Below are 26438 nucleotides of genomic sequence, written 5' to 3' on the forward strand. Positions count from 1 at the left end.
GGAAAGCCAGGGCCCGGTGGTACGGGGCTGGGGGCCAGGCACCACCCATGGCACCGAGCAGGTGGCCCCTGGGTGTCTCTCTACTCTGGACTCAGAGCTCTGGCTCCTGCCTTGGCTTCTCACATCGCAGCTACGTAGGTGTGGGCTCCAAAACGAGGAGTGTTTAGGGAAGCGTGCTCAGGGGGCGGGAGGAGGAGTAGTAGAGAAGAGGAAAGGCGGAGAGGCTAAGTATGTGTAGATTTGCTAATATATATGATTTTTGTAAAGGAAAGGGATGAAAAGAAGGTCTGAGGCCTTCGGGCTTGTGCTGCCTCCCCTGGTTGCTTAAAAACCTTCACAGTTTTGTTGCTTTCGAGAACGGCTCGGCAGGGGCAGCAGAGGCATTGCAGTTTCCATCGGGTTCCTCGCCTGCCCCGCTGCCCGCCAGGGACCGGGGCAGTCTCGGCGTGCGCGTTTAACCCAGCGCTTTCTGCGTTTCTGAGAACTAAACAGCAGCCTCCTGCTCTTCGAAATCCAGCCTGCCAAGCCCACGCCGTGTGCCACAGGGCCGGTCAAGCGGGACATCTGGACACAGCCCTTTGTTGTCATCGTACTCTTCCCGGGACCAGTTTCCGTACTTGTGTGGGGGCGGTCAGCATCGTCTCTCGCACTGAGCTGGGGCTGGCGAAGGAGGGTCCGGCTCTGCCTAGCCGGTGCGGCCTGTCTCGGCACGGCACGGCACGGCGGTGATCAGACGGAGCGGTGACTCGAGTCACCCCGCATCCCCGGGTGATGAGAAGCCGTCTGAGAAAGGAAACGTGTGGGCTTGTGGGCTTTGATTCCCTCACTGTGTTTATCTTTGCTCCTCCCTCTGTATGTTTCATTGATGAAGGAGATTAAATAAATTAATTAATTCTGAAAAGCCGGAACGGGAGGGAAAAGGGAAGCCGAAGCCGACCGCACCCTAGGGATGCAGAGGGAGACAAGGTCTACCGCGGGCTGACCTACCGGTAACTCACAGCCGTGTCTTCACAGAGGCGAGAGCCGCGCAGAGCAGCTGCCAGCAGAGGGGATAGCCGTGGCCGGGCTGGGAGTGGGGCAAAGGCCATGGAGTTCTCCCCTAGAAGCCTCGCTGAATCTTCCTGGTATGCCTCTGTCCTTCCGGTCCCTCTCAGCACTTTCTGCTGCGGCCACCTTCCCTCGCTGCTGCTGGAAAAGACCTGGATTTCTTCCCGTGTTTGCAGCAGACTTGCAGCAAACAGCCTGTTCATGGCATCTCACTTATGAGATAATGTCCCACCCAGGACAAAGGTTTTGCGGGACATCACAGGACAGCGGCCACCCCCACTATGTAAAATTGTAGTGGTACTCGTGACATCAATGTTTGCCCTGGATTCAGACTGGTATGGCTACGATCTAATTCTCACCGTAGCATTTCTCTGATCCCTTCTCTCCTGTTTTGTCAGGTCCTTTGGGGATTCGTCTTCCTCTTCTCATTCCACTCACTTTAATGCTATTATGAAATATCTAATATCCTGCATTAATACTCTGACATTCTTTCTCTTTTCACTTGTTCCTTTAGTTTCTTTCTCTGCTTGTTTTTTGATGACCACCCTGACCACGTATCACATCTGCTCTCCAGTTGTCAGAATGCTTTTTTTTCCCCCACCAAGAGGCAGTTGGTTAGTTAACACAGCTGGATCCTCTATAGAAACTGGGGTATTTCACCTCTTCAGATGGTTTTGTGTTGGGAGGTTAGTTTTTTTGTTTGGGGGGGGGGGGGGAGGGGGTTGTTTGGGTTTTGGGCTTGTTTGGTTTGTTTGTTTGTTTGTTTTTTGCGGGGGGGAAGGGGGTTTGTTTGGGGTTTTTTGTCCTAAAAATAATTTTCAAACATAAACTAAGAATGGACAATATTCCAAAATCAACAACTGTTCACATGACCCAGATGCATTTTTCTCTTACCACTGTCTCAAGCAAAATGATGAAGTTCTTTAAGGACAATGAAATACACAAGTTAATATTCATTCCTAATCACTTATTCTCTATGATGTCTCTACTAATTGTGCTTTCTACAGCGTGATTACATTTATTTCCTTTTCTTTTTTCCATGCTTATGCCACTGGAAAAATTAGAGCTCTACAACACTCAGAGTCTTAAATTAAGAGATTCATAATGTAAATATGTCTGTATTGAATAATTCAAAAAGTATTGGTTTTCTCTTTTTGGCTTAATAATGAAACACTGGGGTTTCTTTAAGATCCAAAGCTTCCCTATACTTCTGTTAAATTCTAGAGAAAAGCAGAAAGAGAATGTTACATTCTGAAGGTTTTTTTAATACAAATCAAAAAACATACCTTACATTGTGCACTTTGATTTTTTACAGATCAGTGAACATTTTGTAGCAGCAATACAAAACAGTAGTCTTATTTTTATATGAGCCACTGATTCTAAAAATAACATTAGAGATAAAAAATACAGTTGTGGTACAAGTCAATTAACACAATATGCAAACATCACAGACGAAGTATTGGGATGTGTTTCCTGTCACAGCAGAGACTTTAGAGAAGCCTTTCCACCACATATTGGTTTAGAGAAGCTGGGAACCTGCTGTAGAGTGATTTAATTTTGTATGATTTCTTCTTTTCCAAAACTGTCAACTATGTATCAAAATAACCATCTAGACGCAATGTTTTTCCCTAGACACCTATGTTAAAACTAGAACGTGCTCTTATGCCCACAAAACCTGAATGAAACAGCAAGATACCATACTGGCTCATCACTTGACACACACATGTGTATGTGCTAAAGTCCTGGAATCTCAGTCTACTAAGAGTATTAACAATCTATTGAAACATTATGGACAAGATTCTTGTTGGAGTGCATCCCATTTCTCCAGTTGTGGGGTTCCTTTTTCCCTCACTATCACCTTGATCCAAGATAGCTGCATCCCAGTCTGTGGAGTTACAGAAACCCTGCTCCCACTAAGGCAGAGCCCAATCCTGCTCCTTGGTCTCCACGAAGCACCATGCCATTATCACTGCATTAAGAACAAAAACTGACACTGTCAATTACTTCTGGGAAAAGATAATAAGGGGTTTTTTAAAGCCTTAGAGTTGTTTGATCATAGCCCATTTTTAGATCCTGGTCTGAGGCTAGTTTGTTTATATTCCCTTTGCCTGCTGAGGGCTGCATTTTAATAGAAAGTCAAGTTCCCTAGAAGCTATCACATTACAATTAGTATTCAGACATGTAACTCGTCTGTGTCATGTGTGTCCCCATCCCCCGTCCATCCACATCACACCCCCCACCCCCCACCCTCAAAAAAAAAAGTCTAAATTAAATCATATTTGAGAGATACTTCCAAGCTTTCTAAGACAAGTATAAATTATCAAGTAATTTTGCAATCTATAGTCAGGCTGATCTCGCTTATAGTCAACTGCTCAGCCTGAAAGCAGGTTTAAGCAAATCAGAACAGAACAAAACATTATGATTAGCACTGCAGCCTCTTGCACCCACATTCTGATCAGCTACTATGGCCCCATGATTGGTGTTTATTATCACATTTGTCAGCATTTCCATTATAAACACTCCAGTGTGGAGGGTTTATTACTCAGCTATAAAAATTCCCTCCAGGATGAAACTTGATAAGTGAAGTCTTAGTCCAACAACTTTTTTTTTTTTTCCCTTCTTCTTCTTTTACAAACTTTAAAATAAATTCGTTTTTAAAGTCATTAGGATACTAAGTAAAAGTGGTGGAAATTACTTATTATTTATTTTTGTTCTGCTTCAGATAATTGGTGTTTCTCAAAGAGATTTTCTATGTAGCTCTTTTTGGTCCTTTCAATGAACTTGGACCTTTGGGGATTTTTTTTTAATTAATAATAGCTGAAATACTGAGGCTTAAAATGTGGCTGCTGTGCATGATGGGTCTCAGTTTTCATAAGAATTTGTTGGTTTTACTAGGCTAGAATAGTACCAATCTGCAACAATGGCAGCCAAGCTTTTCCTAGTACTTATACAAGAGAATAATTACAAGGACAGTTAGGTATGTGGGTTATAGCCTCTTGGAGTACAGTAAAAATGGTTGTCTTTTATAAAAAAATGCTAAACATAATTAGATATGAGATTGTTTAGCCTGGAGAAGAGGAGGCTCAGGGGTGATCTCATTGCTGTCTACAACTACCTGAAGGGAGATTGTAGCCAGATGGATGTTGGTCTCTTCTCCAAGGCAACCAGCAACAGAACAAGGGGACACAGTCTCAAGTTGTGCCAGGGGAAGTATAGGCTGGATGTTAGGAGGATGTTCTTGCAGAGAGAGTGATTGGCATTGGAATGGGCTGCCCAGGGAGGTGGTGGAGTCACCATCCCTGGAGGTGCTGAAGAAAAGCCTGGCTGAGGCACTTAGTGCCATTGGACAGGGCTGGGTGCTAGGTTGGACTGGATGATCTTGGAGGTCTCTTCCAACCTGGTTGATTCTATGGTTCTATGATTTTTTTTTTTCCCTTAAATATTACTCTAGAAAGCAGTGTTGCTTCAGAGATTGAAATGAAAATTCATCACAGCAGTATCCCAGAATAAAAAAACTGACCAAATACCAACTGCAATTGCCATAAAAAGTTGGCTTTTCATTAACTGCAGCTCAGCTATTATTTTAAAATTTGCCTCTATTTCATCCATATTCTGTTGGGTTTATTTCCTTCTCTATCCTCGTTTCAAAGGGAAACTTCGGTAATCAGGCACCCTGAGACATGAGAGCTGTTCATGCTTTTGCCATGCCTCTGCCATAAGTTCAAAAAGAGAGATAAAGAGCCTCCATCTGGTTTAACTGTCTCTCTTTGGCTCTGCAAACACAAAAAACATTGGTAATTTTCCATGTTACTTCCAGTTTCATCTGCATTGCTCATTCATTCTATTTGCTCCAGGCTCTTCAGTGATTCAAGGAAAGGTGCCAGTTTCTATGATTTTCTTCACACACAAAAAAAGGATATCTGTGCATGAAGACTCTTAACCATAGTAAGTGAATGGAGAGAAGAAGGAGTTAACTCAGGTGTTAATGCTTTTCTTTCTAGTATTGCTTACTCACAATACAGGCTCTGGCTTTGATAATGGATTTCAACCTTTGGAACTTGCTGTCCTCAGAGGAAAGAGTGGTGATTGTAGCACAAAGGGCATAGGAATAAATGCCATCACTGCGTGAACATTTCAGGTTCATGTGGAATAGATGGTGTCTCTTATCTGGATGAATGGAAACTTTATAAAGACTTTCAAAACAACCAATGATTTAGGGCCATTCACTTTCTGTGTGACTGAGATCATAGAATCAACCAGGTTGGAAGACACCTCCAAGATCAGCCAGTCCCACCAAGATCATCCAGTCCAACCTATCACCCATCCCTGTCCAATCAACTAGACCATGGCACTAAGTGCCTCAGCCAGGCTTTTCTTCAACACCTCCAGGGATGGTGACTCCACCACCTCCCTGGGCAGCCCATTCCAATGGCAAATCACTCTCTCTGAATAACTTCCTCCTAACATCCAGCCTATACCTCCACTGGCACAACTTGAGACTGTGTCCCCTTGTTCTGTTGCTGGTTGCCTGGCAGAAGATAACATATCCTATAAAGATCCTGAATTTTTTGAGGTAACAAAGTGCATTAAAAGGGCTGGAACAAAGAGCACTAAAAGAATTGTGACCTGAAGCCATAGCTTCAGGACCTTTGATGGTGAAATAGAGGTGTGCAATCTCACTAGCCCTTTTTTCTTCAACTGTGAGTAGTGTTTACAACATGCTCACTGCTTATATCCAGTATTGCTGGAACACTCTACTGCATTTTACAGTGACCTGAAATAACCTACTCAGGCTCTGCTGCTGGTTGAGGCTGCTTCTCTGTGGAGATCTGGGTGCAAAGAGGGCCCACAGTGCATTGCTGGGTAAAATGATAGCTGTGAAAAGCACTTACCCTAATAAATACAGTGAGAGACTATAAATATAAAGTTTTAATACACAGACAATATACAGAAACCTTCTCAATCTTAAGGGAAGATCCAACAAAGCCTTGGTGCCCCACACTGATTCTAGAGCTGATGACTCTTTGAACTCTCCTTTAATGCCTCCACTGCTCTGCTCCCCTCTCTCCTGGTGAACAGAGGGTCCTTGAAATACAAAGAATTTCTCCTTTAAAACTCATTTCTTTGAAAAATGAGTGCAAAGCCTGGTAGAGCTGGATCCAACCACAGCACATCAGATTTCATGTTGCAATAGTGTGCTACATTTTCTATTAAAGCTGGCGCCAGTGATCCCATTCTGCCATTCAGTCCACTCTGTGTGGTTGTACATTTTCTTAATGAGGATCTGAAATCAGCTCCCTTCACTTAACTGACAGTCTGCCAGAATTATGCCATCTTTCCAAATGCACAGATCATATGATCCATCTGTTGTCTGCAGCCATGCAGGAGAAACATTTTCCAAAGAGAAATGTGGGTTGGCCCCAAAAGTATGTAATTATCCAAATGCTGAAGTGTTTCAGATGTTTCAAGGTGCTCTTGGACCTGATCTTAGCCATCTAAGCTCCTATGAAGTCTTTTAGAATAATGTACATAACTAAGCCATTGAGTTGGCAGGAAATTTTTCAGAGTACAGGAAGAATTTTAAAATCATTCTGGAATAACTTTGAGCTGAATCAGAGATTTAGGACTCAGCAATATAATCTGAGACATTTGGGAGTGTTTATATTTTAAGGAGTTCACTTCTTTGTTGTTAGTATTATTACATATAAACAAAAAACAAGTAGAGAGCATTAAGTAAATATGCATTAAAGTATTCTAGTCTATTTTTAATCATTTTAATGATATGCCAGAACACTGTGGTAACTGTGCAGCATCCTTGACTCTCACAGCTCTGCTGTCAGAGGGAAAAAAAGAAAAAAGAGGGGGAAAAATCAGAAGAATAAAAACACAAAGGGAAAGAAAAAGAAAAAAGAAAAAGGGAAAAAATAAGAAAAACAAAAAGGAAAAGAAAAAGAGAACAAAAAAGAAAAAGGGAAAGAAAAAGAGAAAGAAAAAGAAAAAGAAAAAGGGAAAGAAAAAGAGAAAGAAAAAGAAAAAGGGAAAGAAAAAGAAAATGAAAAAAAAAAGGAAAAGAAAAATGAAAAAAAAAGGAAAATTTAAAAAAAGAAAAATAGAAAGGAAAAGGAAAAGGAAAAGGAAAAGGAAAAGGAAAAGGAAAAGGAAAAGGAAAAGGAAAAGGAAAAGGAAAAGGAAAAGGAAGAAAAAAGGAAAAGGAAAGGAAGGAATAAAAGATAAAAACTGAAAAAGAAAAAGAATGATTGAGAAATGAAAGGCTATCTTAGATCTTTCCCTACCTTACTTGAAGATGAAATAAATTAATTTTCTATTCTTTTCAGAATATGTTGCAAAATATGATTAAAGTGATATCTTAGGTCTTCATCATGTGTCACCTCCATGACATACAGAAACCAAATTTTAATCATGAGCAAATGGAGCTGTCACCAAAATACTAGTAATGATGCCTGAACTGCTAAGCCAAGCCTTGGTAAGATAGAGTTCAAGTACTATTGCTGAAAACACTTTTACCAACCCCAGGGTATTAAATTGGAAGACATTCACATTTCCATTCCTTTATTCTGTCAACCACACGTGGCTTGACAACAGCATAAGTCAATTCTCACTGTTATATATTCCACATATCTAGGATCTGAATGATTACAGTATCCCCTCTCAGAGCACAACTGCCATACCAATAGACCAAATCACACTGTACTGAAATGTTAATTGAATGGGATTTGCCATTGGAGAGAAAAGAGTTCTGTCAAAGCTAAGAAGGGAGCATATGTTACTTGTCATATTTAAAATATACAAGCATATTTCTTGAAAAAGAAGCACCCAGCAGGTCTTAGTACTGTCTTTGGGAGCAGTAAAAGTGTGCATCTTCAGTGTGCTGTAGGGCAGGCCCTTCGAAAGATACAGCACATAAGCCAAATCTGGCTGGAGGGGACTTTTGATTATAAGGTCAGTGTTTCTTGACTCCAAGCCAAAAAGACATTCTAGGTACATGATAATGGCACAGAAAGTGAAAAGATCTGATGAAATCTCTTTCAGAACTGCTTCCCCTCACAAAACATGGTTCTTATGAAGATATAGGTCATTAGCATTATTTATTGGGAGAATTTATCCATCCAGTTTGTCGATTTCATAGCAGAGAAATGCCCAAAGATGCTGTGTGATCTCAGAGATCAAAAGTGAAGGCTTTATGCCCAAGTCTTGCATTTTACTGAAAACACCCACTGAGACATCTTCAAATGAGAGGAGGTGTACATGGAGACTGGTAATGTTTGCCTTGAAGTGGCATAGTGGAAATACAGGTGGCACCAGGAAGGTTTCCTAGTCTGTGATAATCTAGGGAAAACATGAGCCACCTGTGCTGTGGTCTCTTTCCAATCTATATAATGCTACTACTACCTGTGTGGCACTGCTCTCCCTCATCTGTATTGCAAAAGGAGTAATATTGTCTGTGTCATTGCAGTGCCACAGCTACTGCTGAGCAGTCACTAATCCATTCCCTTCAGCTGTGGTACTCTTGCAGTAGCATCTGCTCCAGCGTAGGTTTCAGATATTATTTTCTTATGCTCTTGAGCAAAGTTTAACAGCAAACTTTTGTCATTTAACATTTTGCTTTTATGGCTTAAGGAGCAGTGATTTTTTTTCCCTCTCAATGAACAGTTTGGTAGGGGTGTATGTGAAGAAATACAATGGCTTGCATAACCACAAGGGGGAAAAAATGTTCTATCTCTTCATAGCAATACAGTTTGCTTTTGATCTACACTAGCTGTGTGAGAATACGAAGAACCAGTCCTTGTGGCAATAACTGAGTGACAGCATCACCTTTTCTCTCCTGTCTATACACCACTGGGTTAGCCTCTTGATGTTGATGTGAGCAATTATGAAGTACCTCCTATTCTACATCCCATTTAGCATTAAGAACTTAATCCCAACAGTGCAGCTAATCTTTAAATACAGTTATTTTTCTTCTTTCTTTTTGGATGAAATTTACTACCCACAGTGAATTCTGGCAGAAATGGCAAGACTTAGACTGTTAACCTGCCAGCTACACTAACAAATCAGATAGTTTGACATCTAGACCAGACTATTAGTTCCTGCAATGAACTGACAACAAGAAACCACAGATGGAAGGATTTGGTGTTACACAATTTTACCTGCCAAATGGGAGGCTATGTTGTCCTCTCGCAAGAGACAGCCCATTCTGGGATGCATCTTTAAGAAGGAGAATGTGGCAGCTGTTTCACTTTGTACAACAATATGACAGTGTTATAGGAAAGAAAATACAGAAAATTATCTTAGTTGATTGAAATTAAGCCAAATGACAGTGTGCCATACCACAGCCACTCAATTACATACGTCAAATGTAGATAAAGTTGTAGTTACCCGTAATGGAATCTCTCCATAAGACAGCATCATGAGTCTTTCCAAGACACTAAAGGATTTCCACTGACCAGAAGTTGAACATGTTGGCAGATAATAGCTAGGTTGAAGGCCATTTGGGGATAACCAAAATAGATCATAAATGTCACTGTAGATAGCACATGGCTGCAAGCCATTGCAATGTAATTGATCAAATGTCTATCTCTTTGAAAGGAATGATGATCATTCTACTGTCAAATAATCCCCATTCAGCAAAATTCCTATAGATATACGTCATTCAAATCACCCAGACCTCTGATACAGGGGCTACAGAGAAGCAGTGCAGTAAACTGTGAGGCTATGGCTTGGTTTTGTATTGTCCTCATTTTTATGAAAAGGAATGCCTTTAAATAATATATACTGTTGTAGGGAAAAGGATTACCAACTGAAGAAGTAAACTTCACTATTTTGTGGTAAAGCTCTTGCAATATTCTACTGCATATCCTCTGATTTTAAATTAATTACAACCTCTTCTTTTACTAGGGCTGCATTAGCTCTTCTGCAAAGTGTGTAACAATAAAGAACAACATTAGATCAGACATTATAAAAGTTCACAAAATGATGCAATATTAAGTGAGACATAAATGTGAACTTATTCTACAGTCAAAGAAGAGTTTTGGGAATGAAGTCTCTGCTCTGACTTTGAAAATATTGGCTGTAGCTTGCTGCTTAGTGTCCAACCCATAGACATACTGCTATGCTAAAATCATGTTTGCACTTAATAGGTCAACAATAACATCTCTACCATGCAGCAAAATGTGGGTGTTTTGAGGACTGAAAATTGATTGCAACCTTCATGTAAAGGGTTATTTTTTTATCATGGAAAATTCCACAAAGTCAGCTAAATATTAAGAAATAATGACCGACTCTTTACTCCAAAAGCAACCTCTCTTAAATATTTCTTTTCATTCAACAATACTCTCAGGCTGGACCTATTTTCATTTTTATTTTAAGTTTAATTGACCCATTTTGGAGCTTGATCCAAAGCCCACTGAAACACTCCCCTTCACATCAAAGGCTTTTGGACCAAGTTCTTAATGAATGCAAGTACAAATGTTCTAAAAGAAGAAACAAACATTTCTCTTCTTCTGACATGAACTATTTTTAGAGCTACAAGGTCAGATAGTAGATTTTGGCATAAGAATGTGTTTGATACAGACTCTTTTCAAGGCAGAAGGAGAAGCAGTATAGTATTCTACAATATAGCAGAGATAGAAATAGAGATTCTTGTCTGGAGGTTAGAGGACAAAGACACATACATACATGCACACTTACGTACATATATGAACAATTAATGTGCATTAATTTACTTTAACATATTGATAAACTACTTCTTCTGGGAAATCATCTTTGGAGTTAAGTAACCAAGATTTGTGCTCTAGATCAGCTTCATCATGTGAACTTTGGTCAGAAATTAAAACCAGGGTGCAGACCTACAGACAGATCAATCTCTAGTGAGTGAGGTGTCCTAATTAAATATCATCTTGTATTCTAGAGGCAAGCAAATGAGATTTGACCTGTAAAATAAGAGGCATACGGTAGATCCTTAGGCATTATAGTTGATAGCCTGTATCACAAAATCATTCTAAACTCCCTACCTAGAAAGAAATATGTAAAGTTTTATTCCACTTTACTGCCTTTTCTGAAAGGAACTACAGCCTGGCAGAGAAGGATATAAACCACCTCTCCCTCAAAGCATCTTCTAGCCTTGTCATTAGAAGTGAGATAACCATAGAAAGAATGAGATGGGTCTTCTGTGAACTTTTCTGAGAGTCTTCCTGCATACCTTTCCTGTCCAGGCTCCCCTCCTCTGCATTATTACAGTCAGCTGCTGTGTGGTCCTGGGGTGGGAGTAGAAGGAGGTAGATGGGTTCTAACTTGCAGATCTGTCATCCAATCAGACTACCAATCAAAAAAATAAAGAAAACATTTCCATTTGCCTAGGAGAGCATATGTACATATTAGAATAACCTTCCAGGCCCTTTCCCTCACACCAGGCTTGCTGCCTGCCTTAGAGATAAAGGAGAGCCTATTACCCTGTCTCATGAACTCCTATATGGCTCTTGTGAGTCATAATTGTTTCTTATGTGACCCTTTGTTTCATCTTCATCTCTGAGATCTCAATGGCAATTGGAAGTCTAAAAGAGACCACACTGAATAGGAAGCACAGAGGGTTCTTCCCTGGTGTGTGGACATGGCCAATAGGAAGTAAGCCCACTTCCATGCTGAAATCCTAGCTCTGTGACTCTGGCATGAATAGCATGAGCTTCAGGGAGAATTTGAGTGTACCCCTAAAAAGAAGGCTTTATGGAATGTTTTATCCATCGTCTGTGCCCAAGGTGTGCCCTCCCTCACCTTTGGGGAAAAAAATAAAACAAAAAGGAAAAAAAGGTAGTAAAGCACAAACTGTGGCAAAAAAAGGCCTGAAGTTTTATGGCATATCCATAGGCAAAATGCACCAAAAAAAAATAATATATAGATTTGAGTAATGCGTGGGAGCAGGAACGATGCAAAAATATATATATTTACATAGATCAGGAAAGATGAAAGAGATTGGGGAAAAAAATTAAAAAATCAAATGAGTTGAAACAGCAAATAAGCTCCATTTATTAATATAAATAACTATTATCCCCTGGAGTGTAGATAAGATTGTTTTACTAAGCAGTCATTTCAGATTTAGACATGAAACCACACAAACAAGACCCAGACCCATAATTAGGGGCAGAGCTCCACCACAGCGTAGATAAGTTCCTTGTAATGGGAAAGACTGATCTTCTCTGGGTTGGAGGAGAAGCTACTACTCAGGCTTCTACCAAGGTACTTGTTCTCTGCTCAAAAAGCCACATACACTGACACGAGTTATTTTTGGTGCAGAACAAAACATATGTAAACAAATGATTCTATATCGAAACACGTGTTGCAGCTTAGTTCAGATCTTCATTTATTGAGACATTTGTCTCCTACGCGAGATCGCTAGCTGGATAATAGGACTTTGAGTATCTCTCGGCCTTGCACTGAGGAGAACCCTGGGAAGACAGATGCAGAACCAGCACAAGCCCCGTGCGCAGCGCTCCCTGCCGCCGGCGGGGCTGGCTGAGCACTGAGGAGGCTGGGAGCACTGGAAGCTACGAGGCTTCCCTTTAGGGCAGTTTAAAAGTGACCCTGCTACATCTTTCTGTGCCAGCAAGCCGTTAGGAGTTTGTTTTTTTTTTTTTTTTAAGACCACGTCACCACAAGCTCCAAAACTAAAAATCGCTGTAGTCACTTGGACAATGAAACTGACTCCTTGAAGGATTCCCGTAGGAAGGACTCCCGTTGTTTCCCAGAGCTTCCACGTGAAGTCCGTGGTAAAATGCCGTGGGCTAGAAGCACACCAGTGAGAAGTGTGTACGTGTCCGCGGAGGGTCCGTGTGATGGTCCTCTCCGCGGTGCCCTGGGGCTAGCGGTGAGCTGTGCCGATGCAGCTTCGGGCAGAGCGAGTAGCGGCGCTCTCGGTGTTCGGGTCTCCCCCGAGAGAGAATAAAAAACACTCGGGGATGGTAGAAACAGAGGCTTTGAAGGAAGCCGTGCTGACAGACCGGGGGAGCAGGCGGGCATCACCTCACGGCGTGAAAGTCGAGTGAAGGCACCGTGCTGCCGCAGGAGCGCGGCGGGTGCCTGCCCAGCTCTGCCCGAAGCGGCAGCGACTCACCTGGTAGCCGTTCCCGCCGCTGCAGCGGGGACCGGCGGGGAATCGTGCCCTCCGGTGGCCGCCGGCAGCACAGTCCGGCCGCCTCGCTCCCCAACAGAGCGGCACGGACGGGCGGCCCCGCAGCCTGAGCCCCGCCGGCAGACCTTATAGCACCACATACACCCCCGCCGGGGCCACGTAGAGAGGCTGCATTGACCGAGGGACTCGGCAGAGCTTCCATATCCTTGGCCGTATGAGCTAATCCACAGGACGAATGAAAAAGGAGAAAGGAGTCAAAGCAAGGCTGCTCCCGAGAGCCCATAGTTTGCTGTACCCGTTTGCTGGTGCCCTGCACAAGTCTGTGCCAGCTAGTGCCCTGGGGCGCTGTGAACACTGAGCAAATTGCCGCAAGATTATCAGTGAGGAAAGCTGCTGAGTGTTATCTTGGCTCTTTGGAAGCAACTAGGTCTCGAGCAGCATTTCATGTAGCATCTGTAGGGATTGAGATACCTGGACATGGAAATTAGCTGAGAAAAGTCAGCTGATTCCAGTGGGCTCTGAAACAGAAGGTACGGTTTCTGGAGGAACACCAGACCGAGGACTTCCACCTCAGGAGCACTCGGTGAGGCAGCCTGTTTCTGAGTGCACACATATGTAACATTACATACATATAGATGAATATCCAAAGGAATCCCCACGAGTGTGATAGTTTGGTATTCTACTACAGTGAGCAGCCTCAGAGCTAAACTACAATGTGTGTATGTGCATGTTGTATGTGAAATACTGAGCAGACTATCACAATCCAGTTTAAATGTGCGCATTAGTTGGCATTGTTGTAGTCATAACCAACAGGTCTTGTGCACATTCAATTTTAAACTTCTGCTCTGATTCACAGATTGGCAAGCAAATTCAAACATTTCATTCATTCTTAAAGAGAAATCAAAGAATCCAACTGTCCATCTGCTCTCTCCAAAAGCTGTAGTGCTTCTGCCTAGCTAAAGCAGACCCTGCTTGTCCCAGCCTGAGAGTCTCACCAGCTGACAGGTGCCTACACAGGGATCAGCATGTAATTGTGTGGGATCTCTTCCAGCTGTTTCCCTGTGATCAGCCGTGACCACAGTGATCATCATAGCCCAGCTTATTCTGTCATTCTGCCAGTCTTATTCCTCATTTCACCTTCCTAGGAGCTTGCCATTTATTTAGTCCCATGTTTAAACCCACATCTTGTAATCCATGTGTTTACCAGTGTTATACATTACTGCGCAGATGCTGGAGTTATCTGTAGTGCCTCATAAGGGCTGATTCCACAGCACATATTTCCCTGAGCTGATGCCTGGGAAAGCCTACTGGAATAGACCTGGAAATATCCCTGGGAAGCCTCTGTATCTGCTTGCATGATCTCCAAAATCAAAGCAGGACTGAGAACCTGCCCAAGGAGCCAGATAGACCCAAGCCATGTCTATGCATGGGAGAGAACAGGACATGTCATTCTTTATCCCCTCTCCAAAGTGGTCTGTGAGTCTACCTTAGTGGCTTTCAGAGGTTTAAAACAGATGGTCTAACACTTTGCAAACCACATGCTGATTACTAGTTTACTGTGGAACACAAAGCCTCCACCTCCACTCCCACCACAACTGTATATTTCAAAATGAACCAAAGCTGAACTGATTTTCTTTAAACTGAGCTGTCCCTATTGCACTTTCCTCACAACACATATGAGTGTGTGTACTGCAAAAACAGTTGTACTTGCATACACACAGAAACACACCTTACACAGAAACACACCAGTATATCCTTCCCTCTCACACAGGCCCCTAGACATGACTGTGGCACATCCAGCCTCTGCCAGACTTATCCCTAAACCCCAGCACAAGGCAGCGTTGCTGCACACCAGCAACCTGATGAATTGATCCTCCAGCATGCCTCGGGGATCCAGACAGGCTCCCACAGCCAGCGCAGACCACTTCCATCACAGCTTTCCTGGCCTCTGCACTCATATGGTGGGTCTTGACAGTAATAGCATGGGCTTAGTTTCCATTGCTCCAGAGAACTCGAGTTGTGAGGCAAAGACAAATTAAAACATAACAAAACAAACAAAAAAACCCCACCCAAATTCTCACAGAATTAAAAGAATGGAGGCTTCTGTATAGTCATGGCTCATACAGCAGTATGCAGGTCCCAGATAGAATCACATGGTCTGCTAAGTGCTACTCACTGCTTTTACTGTAGTTTTCATGAAGAGCAACTGACCCTAAATCCAACATGGTCATCCCCCTATTCTCACTCCCTCTCCACATTTTCCTGTATTTTCATCTCCCCCTGTCATTGCCTCTTCCACACACCCTGCTCTGTACACTGTTATCCACACACCATGTCAAGTAAGTGATGTCCTGCATCCCACTCAAAGCTCAGCTGACCTGGACAAGTTGTGTTTCTTTTCTCACAAGACACTGCCCCTCCCTTCTTCAGGCAGTGTCCCACTTTGGTGTTGTTAATGAAGGAGACAGGGAAGAAGGGAAGGAAGAAGGGAAGGAAGAAATTCAGAAAGAAAGAATGAGTTGGAATTCAGAAGAAAGAAATTCAGAAAGAATACCCCAGAGCTACCTACAAATGCTCACCACCACATTTTCCAGTGTTTGCTCTTATGATGCTGTCAACACCACAGAGGAGCCAGAATTGTTGGTGAGAAGGAGCTGGAAGAAGGGGCAGCACTTCTTACCTTGGGGGCAGCAGCTGCTGACAACATAAGGGAATCTCTGAAGTTCTCTGGATGAGCTGCATCATTTAGTTGGGCAGAGAGGCCTACAGGCTGTAGCACACACAGCAAAGACAAGAAGCTGAGGAAGCTGTGCTTGCTCACTGTGAGTCTGTGTGCTGGTGTTCCTTTCCTCTCCTGGGTAAGTCAGGCCCTGTTTCCTCCTCTGGTCCTGTTTACAGCCGTTTCCCAAAGAAGAAACTTTGGGACAGGCTGCTCTTTGCTCACGTCGCAGGATGGAACATCCAAGGAGTGGTTACCTGGGACACAGAGAAGGAGCTGTTAGCTGCTGTGCCCACGGTGGGGTTCCGACGGATGCTGCAGCAGGGAGTGAGTTATTGACAGGGCCGAGCCGAGCCCTCTGCTCCTCGGTGACCGCTCTTGTCGGAGCCTTGTCCCCTCGAAGTGCCTGGGAGGGGAGGCCTCTGCCTGGAGGAACAGGAGCCTCCAGGCACGGAAGAGAGACGGCTCTTTTCCCTGGACCAGATGACAACACTCTTCCAGAAGCCTCCTATTTTTCGTCTCTGGGATTTATCGTTCCTGTGCTTTTTTTTTCGCCCTCTTTCCTTTTCACCTCAAACGCAGACGAGGAGCAGCGGGATTGCCCTGCGCTGCCTGTGTTGCCCCGCGCCTGGAGGTGCTCTGTCTGAGCCGCGCCTGCTGCCCTGGCAGCGCGGGCTGCGGTCCCCTCGCAGGGAGCAGCAAAAGTGCATCGCCCCTCTTACTAATGACAGCAATTTCTAGCTTTCCTTCCCAGGCGTTTGAATCTGAGCTGCTGTTAAAAAGGCACACCACCTGCTCTGTTCTGCCAGCGAGAGGAGAAAGGAAGCACAAAGGCGGGGGATGGGGAGAAATAGTTTTGATTGCAAACGTGAAAGAGAATTTAAAATCAATAAGCTCGTTTCCCAGAAAGTGCTGCACTTGGGTGCCTTCAGGGAGGGTGAACCGAGGTGAGTGGTCGGTAAGCACAGAGTGTGGGCAGAGAGGGTATGCACACACTCTCATCTCCCTGTATGCCAGGCAGGGGACAAGGATCTTCCCAGTTTCCCTTAAAACGAACTAAAGGACTGGTGCGTGCGTACGTACTAAGCCAGTGATGAGTTCCCCCGCTGCTTCCACCTCTGAAGATGGCTTTCTCCAAGCGCAGTCCTTCAGTCCGACAGGACGGGGCTGTGCCGCCTCTCTTCCCTAGCCTAGGAATGTGCGTCTCCCCATGAAAGCCAGACCCCAAGGGCGCTAGGAGATGGGAGCGCAGTGTGCGCCAGAGCGGGACAGAATTAGGATGTCTCTGGATGCTGCCCGGAGGGTAATTTCCCCTTCCTCCCTTTCGCTGCAAGCCGTACCCGCTGCGGCGGGGGAAGCCCGAAGGATGAGGGATGTCCCCTGGCTGCTCCGGGACAGTCGCCTCCCCGCCCAGCGCAGGCAGTAAGTGGCCTCTTGTTCCCTCCGAAGCAGCGCGGGAGGTGTTCATGCACCCCATAACCTCCCGCCCCAGCCCCCAGCACCACCCGAAAGCCTAGTGAGAACTGAAAGAGCCTAAGGGGAGAAACCGCTGAGAGGAAAGCCGAGGAAGGGGTTGGGATAAGGATGTCTATGTGTGTATGGAGGGGAGGCTAGATCACTTGTGAATGGCTTGAAAAAATAATTGGGGGAGGGCGTGGAGGGGGGGAAGCGGAAACTTTCCTATAAAACTCAGCAAAAGTCCCTCCTCTCCACGTCAGGCCAATGACACTGCTGCCCCCAAACTTTCCGCCAGCAGGAGCTATAAGAACCTCCAAGTCTTCAACTTTCTCCCAATCCCAGACACCTCGAAGGGGCTCCAAGGAGGGATCGGGAGGGCTATATTTTTTTTTTTTTTTTTTTGGTTGGCGGGTTTTTTTTCTCCTCTTGGATCCTGATGCCATCCCCCCTCCCCCCAAAGTGAGGTCCTCCCTCCCTCCCTCCTCCTCCTTCTCCTCGCAGGCCAGCGAAGCAGCCGATCAAGGGGGAGCTGGCGGGTTAGGTGCCCCCCTCTTCTCCCTGCCCTCCCCCCCCTCCCGGCCCGCTTCTCGCGTCTCCCCCCAGAGATGATGCAGCAAGACGAGTCAAACTCTCCAGTCTCCCCCGCCGACGACAGCTTGAGCAACAGCGAAGAGGAGCCGGACCGGCAGCAGCTGCCCAACAACAAGAGAGGGGGGCGCAAGCGGCGCTCCAGCCGCCGCAGCGCCGTCGGGGCAGCAGACGAGCCCTGCAGCCCGGCCCAAGGCAAGCGGGGCAAGAAGTGCGGGGCGGGTGGGGGCGGCGGGGGCGGCGGCAGCAGTAGCGGCGGCGGCAGCCCCCAGTCCTACGAGGAGCTGCAGACCCAGCGGGTCATGGCCAACGTGCGGGAGCGGCAGCGCACGCAGTCGCTGAACGAAGCCTTTGCCGCCCTGCGGAAGATCATCCCCACGCTGCCCTCGGACAAGCTGAGCAAGATCCAAACCCTCAAGCTGGCGGCCAGGTACATCGACTTCCTCTACCAGGTCTTACAGAGCGACGAGCTGGACTCCAAGATGGCAAGCTGCAGCTATGTGGCCCACGAGCGGCTCAGCTACGCCTTCTCAGTATGGAGAATGGAGGGCGCCTGGTCCATGTCTGCATCCCACTAGCAGGCGGCGTCCCCAAACCGCATCCCCTCGGCAAGAGCCCTAGGTAAGGCAGGGACCCCGAAACCGGCGGGGAGAAGGGGAGGGGAAGCTGAGGGGCCGCCAGTTGCGCCGTGAGCTGGGCACGGGTGGCCGAGGAGCAGGAGGAGCCCTCCCCGTCCGGCAGGGCCTGGCCTCCAGGACCGGCCGGAGAGCAGGGCGCCTGGAGGTGTGTGCCCCCCCTACAACACACACTCACGTCGCGTCCCCCGCACTGAGTGGCCTGAGGTGTGCCTCCGGCCCCGTGAGGCCCACGCGTGGCGGGGCGCTGCTGGCGGGGGTGGGCTGCGGGCGGGGAGGCGGCAGCGGCGCGGGTGTGCCCAGCCAGATGGGGCCGGCCTGAGATCACTTTCCACCAAAGGCAGCGGAGCTAGCGGGGCTGCTGGAATGGCTCCTGCTGCTGCTGCTAATATTTTGAAGTGAATCCATGTCCGCCTGTGTGCTTCCCGAGGAGCGCTTCCTACAGCCCCGGCAACCCCTTCCCTCGGCTCTGACACGGCCAGCTGCCGGGCTAGGTTGTCACACGATCACCGCGCCGGCTGCATGGCAAAGGCAGGCGTTTCTCCCTCCTCTAGTCATCCCCAACACGTCTGTTTCCAGAGAGAGAGGTGTAGGTAGATGTATGTGTGGCTTTCACTTCAGTAACGAGCTTTCCACCTTCTCTGGGTTTTTGCAGATGACATTGTTCCCACAGAAGGAGAAAATGGACAATCTAGAGACTCTGAAGTTGGATACCATTTTTTGTCTCGTTTTGTCTAAAAAAAACCAAACCTGTACCAAGGATTTCTTGGAAATCAGAAGAGCAATATCCAAATTCAAAGCAGGGCATGGGGAGCACTTAAGGAAAGAGAAAGAGACAAGGGCTTTGGACAGTGACTACCCTTTGGGCGTCGGTACAATCCACACATCTCTGCATTCTGATAGAAGTCTGAATCGTTAGATTTTTTTTTTTTTTGACGAAGAATGTTGGAATTTGACTTTTTTTCATTTTTTCCTTTTTTTTTTCTTTTTCTTTTCCTTTTTTTTTTTTTTTTTTTTTTTTTTTGCATGCATTCCCAAGAGGTCGTGCCTATGAGCCACTGATGAAAGGAAATACACACTATTGTGGACTTTCTTCATTCTTGAATGAAATCAACCAATCAACCAAAAAAAATATCCCTGTAGAGATGAAAAACTCCTTTTTTTTTCTTTTTTTTTTTTTCTTTTTTAAAGGGGGGAAGTAAGCTGGGCTGAAGCTGTTATATACCCGGTTCCTAACTTTTTTTATTATTATTATTTTTCTTCTGAGAAAAAAAAATAAACATTTTATTTATTTATTGATGACTCCTGTTAAAATGCAAATAGATCCGGTGTCTAATTGCATTCCTATTTTTATGATTGTTTTGTAAATATCATTGTATATTATTTTTCTGCAATAAATAAATATGATTGAAATTTTAATAACCTTGAAGTTTGGTCTCTCTGAGAACTCAGGGTTGGAACTGGAGATAAATACCTGCTTGTTGAGCTGTAAAGACACCCAAGAGAGAGGGGGCACTAGTATAAACAAACCAGGCGAAAAACGCAAATAAACTAGCTACTGACAGACACAGGCGCGTTATTTATTGAGACAGCTTTATTATCCTGTGCTGAAGCTCGCTGCACTTTGGGGAGAAAGGTATTCTCTCTCTCCTCATTCTCTCCCTCTCCCCTTTTAATCTGAACCCCAAGCATTGCCGAGTTACTAAGGGGAGCGGAGTTTGCGCTCTAAGGTTGCTGCTGTGCTTCCCTCTCGAGATTTAAGGCAAGAGCAGGACTTATTCCCCGTTTTCCAGTATTTTTGCTGGTATCCCTGAGGAAGAGGTATCGGTTTTAAACGGTTTCGTCCATCCACAAGCAGAGTGAGGGAAAGTGAGACTGAAACAGAGAAGTGTCTAGCGAGTGGGGCTTTCCGGTGGAAGTGATGTGTGATTCCTCTGCTCTCTAGGGTTTTGTATAATATATAGACTAGCGATCACCTTTTCAAGGTGCACGGAGGGATTCACTAACTCACCCTCTTCTTTCCTACATGTAGGGTGCATGTTGCTTCTCTTTCTTCTCACCGTGCCCTCCGCGGGGTCCTAATATGCGGCGAAACCCCGGTTGTATAAGAAGGAGGAAATCTCCATCTCTGAGAGCTCGGAAGGAAAGTGAAAAGGGAAGTTGTTCAAACAAACAAAACAAACCAAGAACCAGCCCAACCCAAAATAGCCTCAAACCCCGACGCTTACAAGCAGACGGCTGATTCGGCCTCTGCTGTCACTTGCTCATCTCCCACCGCTTGGTAGCCCGTCTGTGCCCGGTGAACGGCGTCTCTGGCCTCTTCCGCATTTGCGGAGGGTAAGCGGGTGCCCAGGGGCGTCTGCCGTTCAGGCCGTAAGAGCCGAGCAGTGTTCCCCGCAGAGACTGGGACCCCTCTGCAGGGATTCGGCCAGTGTCTTGGGTAAATAGGATGGGGTGTTTTTTCAAAACAGAGCCTGTTTACTTAGCCCAGGTTGAGCTGACTTTATTGCCTGACTGTTTTTGCTTCCCATCCGCATACTACCATCCATTGCTGACATAAGAGTGCTATGAATTTAATATCGTGCATATTTTAGGCCAGTGTGCAATGTTTACTCTAGAGAGCCCGCAGAGCTTGTTTGCACTGACGGATTAGCGAGGACTTGGAAATTGGATGGGGGCTTTGGTGGTCGCGGCCCTCTGTGACGGAGAGGAAGGGGACCTCTGTGAGTTTCGGGGCTGCAGCCCCCTCTTGGCTCCTCGGCGCCCGCAGGTCCCCGCTGTTCACCCTTCAGCTGCTAGTACCTCTCGAAAAACACCGCTCCAATGCGGCTCGGCTACCGAGGAGGAGGTAATGTTAGTTCGGTTACTTCGGCTGCAGTACCGCGACGAGGGGCGGGGGGAGACGAAGCGGGGCTTTGGTCGTGGGGCTGGGGGTATCTGATGGCTTGGGGATGGTATCTGTGGCTTCTTTTGGGGGAGAAATCACAGGGAAGAAAGAGATAAAACCGCTCCATATTGAGGAAGAAAACAGGTTCTGGGGAAAACAAAAAAACAATTACCAAACAAACCAAAACCGAGATGAGGTCCTCGATAATGAGGGGAAGGCACGTTTCGTGGACAAGGGTACCTGCAAAATATGAATGAGGAATCAAGAGCATTTTGAGAACCACGGGCCAAGCTGTACTCGTCCTCAGAAATCCGAAGCGAGTCGGACTGATGGACTTAAACCTGACCGACAGCCTCCTAACTAGGGAGAGGCCTCTGACCAAGCCTGTGCTAGCCGTTTCCAACAAGCTGAAGAACTCCAGTGAGAAAAATCTCCAATCTCCATGGAGCTCATGCGACCATCAGGTCTGCCTATACCACCCTTCCACCCTTGTGTCCCTCCAACGGGGTCCCAGCCGATGCTGCAGCCCTCTCTGAGCACCTGGGAGCTCATCCAATGTGCAGGCTGCTACCTGTGCTTCATTACATCATAACAGTAATTAAAAAGAAAAACAAAACAAACCAACAAACGAAAAATAAAAAAAAAAAAACACCAACAAACCAAACAATCAACCAACCAAAAAACCCAACCTCAAAAAATATCCAGGAAAAAAAAAACAACAACAAAACTAAACTGCAATAAAACCATTGAGGAGATAATTCTGATTTAAAAATACAACCGTGCCCTTTCCTGTACCTGGGTACTGCAGAGGCCGGGTGCTCTCAGGGTTAGAGCCGAAAGCGATGGGGGCAGTCAGGCTTACTGAAGAAAAAAAAATAGTGTATTATTTTGTCTTTTGGGAATTCTAAACGCTCCTGCAACCGGACAATGAACTCTGTCTTTGGAAGTCCTGGCTGATTTTAGTTCTTTCTCCGAGGCATCAGCATGTTCAGTTTATTACCCGAGTGGAGCGGAGCTCCCGGTGCCCTGTCCTGTGGCCACAGTCCCGGCCACGCCGCCGGGCCCCGCGGAGACGGAGAAGCGCGGAGCTGCCGGAACGCGGAGGCGGCGGGTGCTTGGCACTGCCCGGCCTCCTGCGGGGCGGCGGGCGGGGGGCGCCGGCCGCGGGCCCTCGTACATTCCTGGGTTTGGCAGGGGCCGCCCCGCTGCTTTCTGCAGGCCGGTATCGGATTCCTCCCAGGCGTATGATTTCACTTGAAGTCCTGCCCAGGAGCCCTTCAAAGCGCACGCTTGTCCCGCTCCCATGATGTCAGTCGGTTTCCCTGCATCTGTAATTTAAAGCAAAACAAACAAACGCGCGGTGCGGGGGAGGGGGGACCCATACAAGTCACGGAAAAGTGCAGAGGGAGAGGAGCTCACCTGCGGCGCGGGCACCTGCCGCCCGGGGAGAGCCATTGCCGGGCCCGCTTCTCCGGCAGCGACTCCCGGGAAGCGGCCCAGCTTCCGCCGCCGGTGACTCCCCTGGCCGGCGCTGCTCCCAGCCGCCCTCGCTGTCAATGGCCTCCCGGTTCATGCGGCGATGCCTTCACCTGCCCCAGGCCCGCCGGGGAAAGCGGGAGCGCTCTGCCATAAATTAGCATCTTTGGGAAGAGAGTGGTGGTGGTGAAAGCTCCGTCCACCCTGCAGAGGGATCCGGGAGTCTAAGGCGAAAAAAGAGGAACGCACATCCACATCCCACTAAGACTTGTTTTATTTGCTGCACGCATAACCTGCCCGCAGTAAACATGGCACAGGATGTATTTTACATTAACTTCTGCACCAGTTTCTTTCGACTTCAGTCCACTTAATGTTCTTGGCAAATCAAAGCACGTGTCCTTTGAAGAAGGTGTGTAATTGGAGTTTAAGGCATGTATGGAATTCCCAGATGTCTATAAAGTAAGAAGGAGCATTTGGCAGGTCACTTGAAGGTGGAGCAGGTTAAAATCACTTGTACAACAAAACTCCCCCTTTTCTTTTTTAAAAGCAAACAGCCGTCCATTTATAAGGACCAAGCGATAGAGATTGCGGGAGGCTTAGAGCGGTTTTACAGAGCAGAAACAATAAAGCTCCGGAAACATAATGATGATGATGATAACACCCGCCTAAAAATCCGAAATATAACGCAAATCAAACCCAAATATTCAGATTGAGGGAAAACCTGTCTGTTCTCCCAGTAATCCCCTGTTTCCTCTACCCTCTCTGCAGCGCTTGCACCCTTCTTGTTTAAGTGGTCTTGTATTGGGTAGCCAGCGATTCCTCACTCTTTTCATAAAGAGATGACATTAAATTTGCAGAAATTTTATGAAGATTCCCTTGTTCACTGCATGAACACGGGCAAGTGAGGACGCGCTTCACTCCCAAATAATCCCAACGAACCACGCTGAAATCAAGACGGCTACAATGGCAACGGCGGCAATTAACAATAGCTGAAATTGTAACGGAACTGGTTTGGGACAATTAAGTGCTCATCATTTGGCTTTGGGAGCTTTATCAGTGTTCGTGCAAAATATGATCTCGAGCAGGACTTCGGGTTTTCTAGGGGAATGCAGCAAAGTCTGCTTGCTACGATGCAGAAATCTGACCGAACAGTATTGCAACGGGACGGGGAACCACTCTGCCCTCCGAGTGCGGGAAATCTGAAGGTAGGAGGGGGTGAGATGGGGGAAGGATGCTCTTGGGAAGGGTCAGGGTCGCCCTCTCATGTTTAGGGTTGCTTTGTTCTGTTTGGGACGAGGCACAGTCATTAAACAGGCAGTGAAAAAAGGAGCAATGTACACGACTGCAGCCGTGGGGGAAAGGGGAGCTTCAGAGGGGAAGGGATTTTGACATGTGAAAAGTTAAGCAGGTACCTGAAAGGAGGTTTATTTTGAGCAGATGTTAGTACTTTTATGAAAACGTCACGTGAAGTGAACAGATGTACAACTCGCAAGCGGAGCTCCGCCTTGTACAAACTGGGAAGAGAAAGGCTCACAGAAAATCAAGTGTAAATCATTCCTGCCGTTTTCTCGGTGTGTGCATTTGCATAGGCGCACACTATGTGCGTCCTTCCTAAATACTGCTTTTTATTTGTTTGTTTGCCAAAAAGAAATCGCAGCTCCTCAGACCAAACTTACTATCCTCTTTCTCTCTCTCTCTCTTCCTTCCTTCCTTCCTTTCTTTCTTTCTTTCTTTCTTTCTTTCTTTCTTTCTTTCTTTCTTTCTTTCTTTCTTTCTTTCTTTCTTTCTTTCTTTCTTTCTTTCTTTCTTTCTCTCTTTCTCTCTTTCTCTCTTTCTCTCTTTCTCTCTTTCTCTCTTTCTCTCTTTCTCTCTTTCTCTCTTTCTCTCTTTCTCTCTTTCTCTCTTTCTCTCTTTCTCTCTTTCTCTCTTTCTCTCTTTCTCTCTTTCTCTCTTTCTCTCTTTCTCTCTTTCTCTCTTTCTCTCTCTCTTTCTCTCTTTCTCTCTTTCTCTTTCTCTCTTTCTTTCTCTCTCTCTTTCTCTCTCTTTCTTTCTCTTTCTCTCCTTCCTTCCTTCCTTCCTTCCTTCCTTCCTTCCTTCCTTCCTTCCTTCCTTCCTTCCTTCCTTCCTTCCTTCCTTCCTTCCTTCCTTCCTTCCTTCCTTCCTTCCTTCCTTCCTTCCTTCCTTCCTTCCTTCCTTCCTTCCTTCCTTTTTTTCATTTTTTTCATTCTTTCTTTTCTTATTTCTCCGTCTCTTTCTCTCTTTCCTGTCCGTTGACCTCCTCCTTTAGTCTCGGGTTCGTTTGATCCCTAGGAAAGTATCGGATCTCTACTGGGAGGAGAAACTGAGACTAATCAATTGCCTTCTGTTTGAAGGTGGGTAGAGACTAAGAGAAGCAAAGGAGAGAGTGGGTTGGCAGCCCCGAGCCCTCTGGGCGCAGTGAAGCCTCATGGTGCTGCCCGGCTCCTCTGCCCGGCTCCTCTGCCCGGCTCTGCCTGGCTTCCCCGCCCCCATCTGCTCAGCTGTGCCCGGCACTCCTGGCCGAGTGCTCGCCACTGCGGTGAGCGGGTTGCAGCAGAGGGTCCCCTCCTCTGCTCTGGCTCTGAGCATAGCCGCTGCTCTCCAAGAAACTAAACACCGTGCTCGGCTTGGCGTTTTCAGAAGGGTACAGTCAATCCTGCGCTAGATGCAAGCTCTGCGCTCCATTCTGGATTTTATTCTTTTTGCATCATAGTTGCTATTTTACAAAGGGTCCTCTGGTATTTTAGTGTGAGATCGCATTTCTTGTTGCCTCTGCGATGCCTTTGGGTACCGTGCCGCGGCAGGCTGGCAGGTGCTGCTGGGCAAGGTGGTCCCTCCGCCACCCCAGGGGCGCAGCGCGAGTGGGTGAGAAACGGCTGTCGTCAAGGAAAAGACCCACGATGAAGCAGGGGGCGGGCTGAGATAAGGTGTCTCGGAGTCCTGCAGACACCTGCCTACGTTTTGGACCTTTCATTCACAAAGCGTTTCGAAAAGCTGTAACTATGTTTTGCAGGAATATATTTCTGCAAACCTACTCCTGCAAGCGGGTCCGACATATTAATCTTGAACCGCGCTGAAGGCTTTTATAACAGATACTTGCATTGAACAATAAGAAGAGTTCTCCCTAAACTTCACCAAACGTATATTAATTCAGCCTTTATTTTTCTTTTTATGCAAATGCTTTCAAAAGTAAAAGGGCTAACACTAAGCACATTGGTTTTGGAAAAGAAAACGCAGGCTTACACAACGCAGACAAATAGGCTGAGGTGCTACCTACAATCTATAGCATCAGTCTAAAAATCCCTAGGGAATCCTGATCTAGATTTATCGTCTCGGTCACATGATCTTGTAAAAAACATTTAATGTGAATGCAAACAGATTTTTTTTTTCTTTTTTAAATAAAAGACTGACTGTGGAGTCCTTTTTTTTCCCTTATCTATCAATCGATGATATAAACGACGGATCCGGGTT

The 26438-nt window shown here is 46.1% G+C and overlaps 1 protein-coding gene and 1 long non-coding RNA gene across 3 annotated transcripts; one reads left to right on the forward strand and one right to left on the reverse strand.

Moving 5' to 3' along the window:
- The first annotated feature begins 17666 nt into the window (after window positions 1–17666).
- Window positions 17667–19976, forward strand: TWIST1 (twist family bHLH transcription factor 1). Of its 2 annotated transcripts, none has more exons than XM_064166924.1 (2): window positions 17667–18572; window positions 19626–19976. In XM_064166924.1, exon 1 carries the CDS (start codon window positions 17969–17971, stop codon window positions 18527–18529), a length of 561 nt encoding a protein of 186 aa, XP_064022994.1. In that variant the 5' UTR covers window positions 17667–17968; the 3' UTR covers window positions 18530–18572; window positions 19626–19976. The 2 variants fall into 2 exon arrangements, with proteins under 2 accessions (XP_064022994.1, XP_064022993.1); XM_064166923.1 differs by lacking the exon at window positions 19626–19976 and adding an exon at window positions 19242–19552.
- A 782-nt stretch (window positions 19977–20758) lies between these two features.
- On the reverse strand, window positions 20759–22940 carry LOC135187914 (uncharacterized). The gene is made up of 3 exons (XR_010307490.1): window positions 22893–22940; window positions 22269–22801; window positions 20759–21713 (listed from the first exon to the last, which is right to left on the reverse strand). It is a non-coding gene; the product is annotated as an uncharacterized LOC135187914 (long non-coding RNA).
- Between the last annotated feature and the right edge of the window lie 3498 nt (window positions 22941–26438).

Source organism: Pogoniulus pusillus, chromosome 28 (assembly GCF_015220805.1).
Source record: "Pogoniulus pusillus isolate bPogPus1 chromosome 28, bPogPus1.pri, whole genome shotgun sequence".
Lineage (NCBI taxonomy): Eukaryota > Metazoa > Chordata > Aves > Piciformes > Lybiidae > Pogoniulus > Pogoniulus pusillus.

Excerpts from the sequence above, each read along its gene's own strand:
- TWIST1 (XM_064166924.1), top strand. The coding sequence starts at position 17,969 with ATGATGCAGCAAGACGAGTCAAACTCTCCAGTCTCCCCCGCCGACGAC.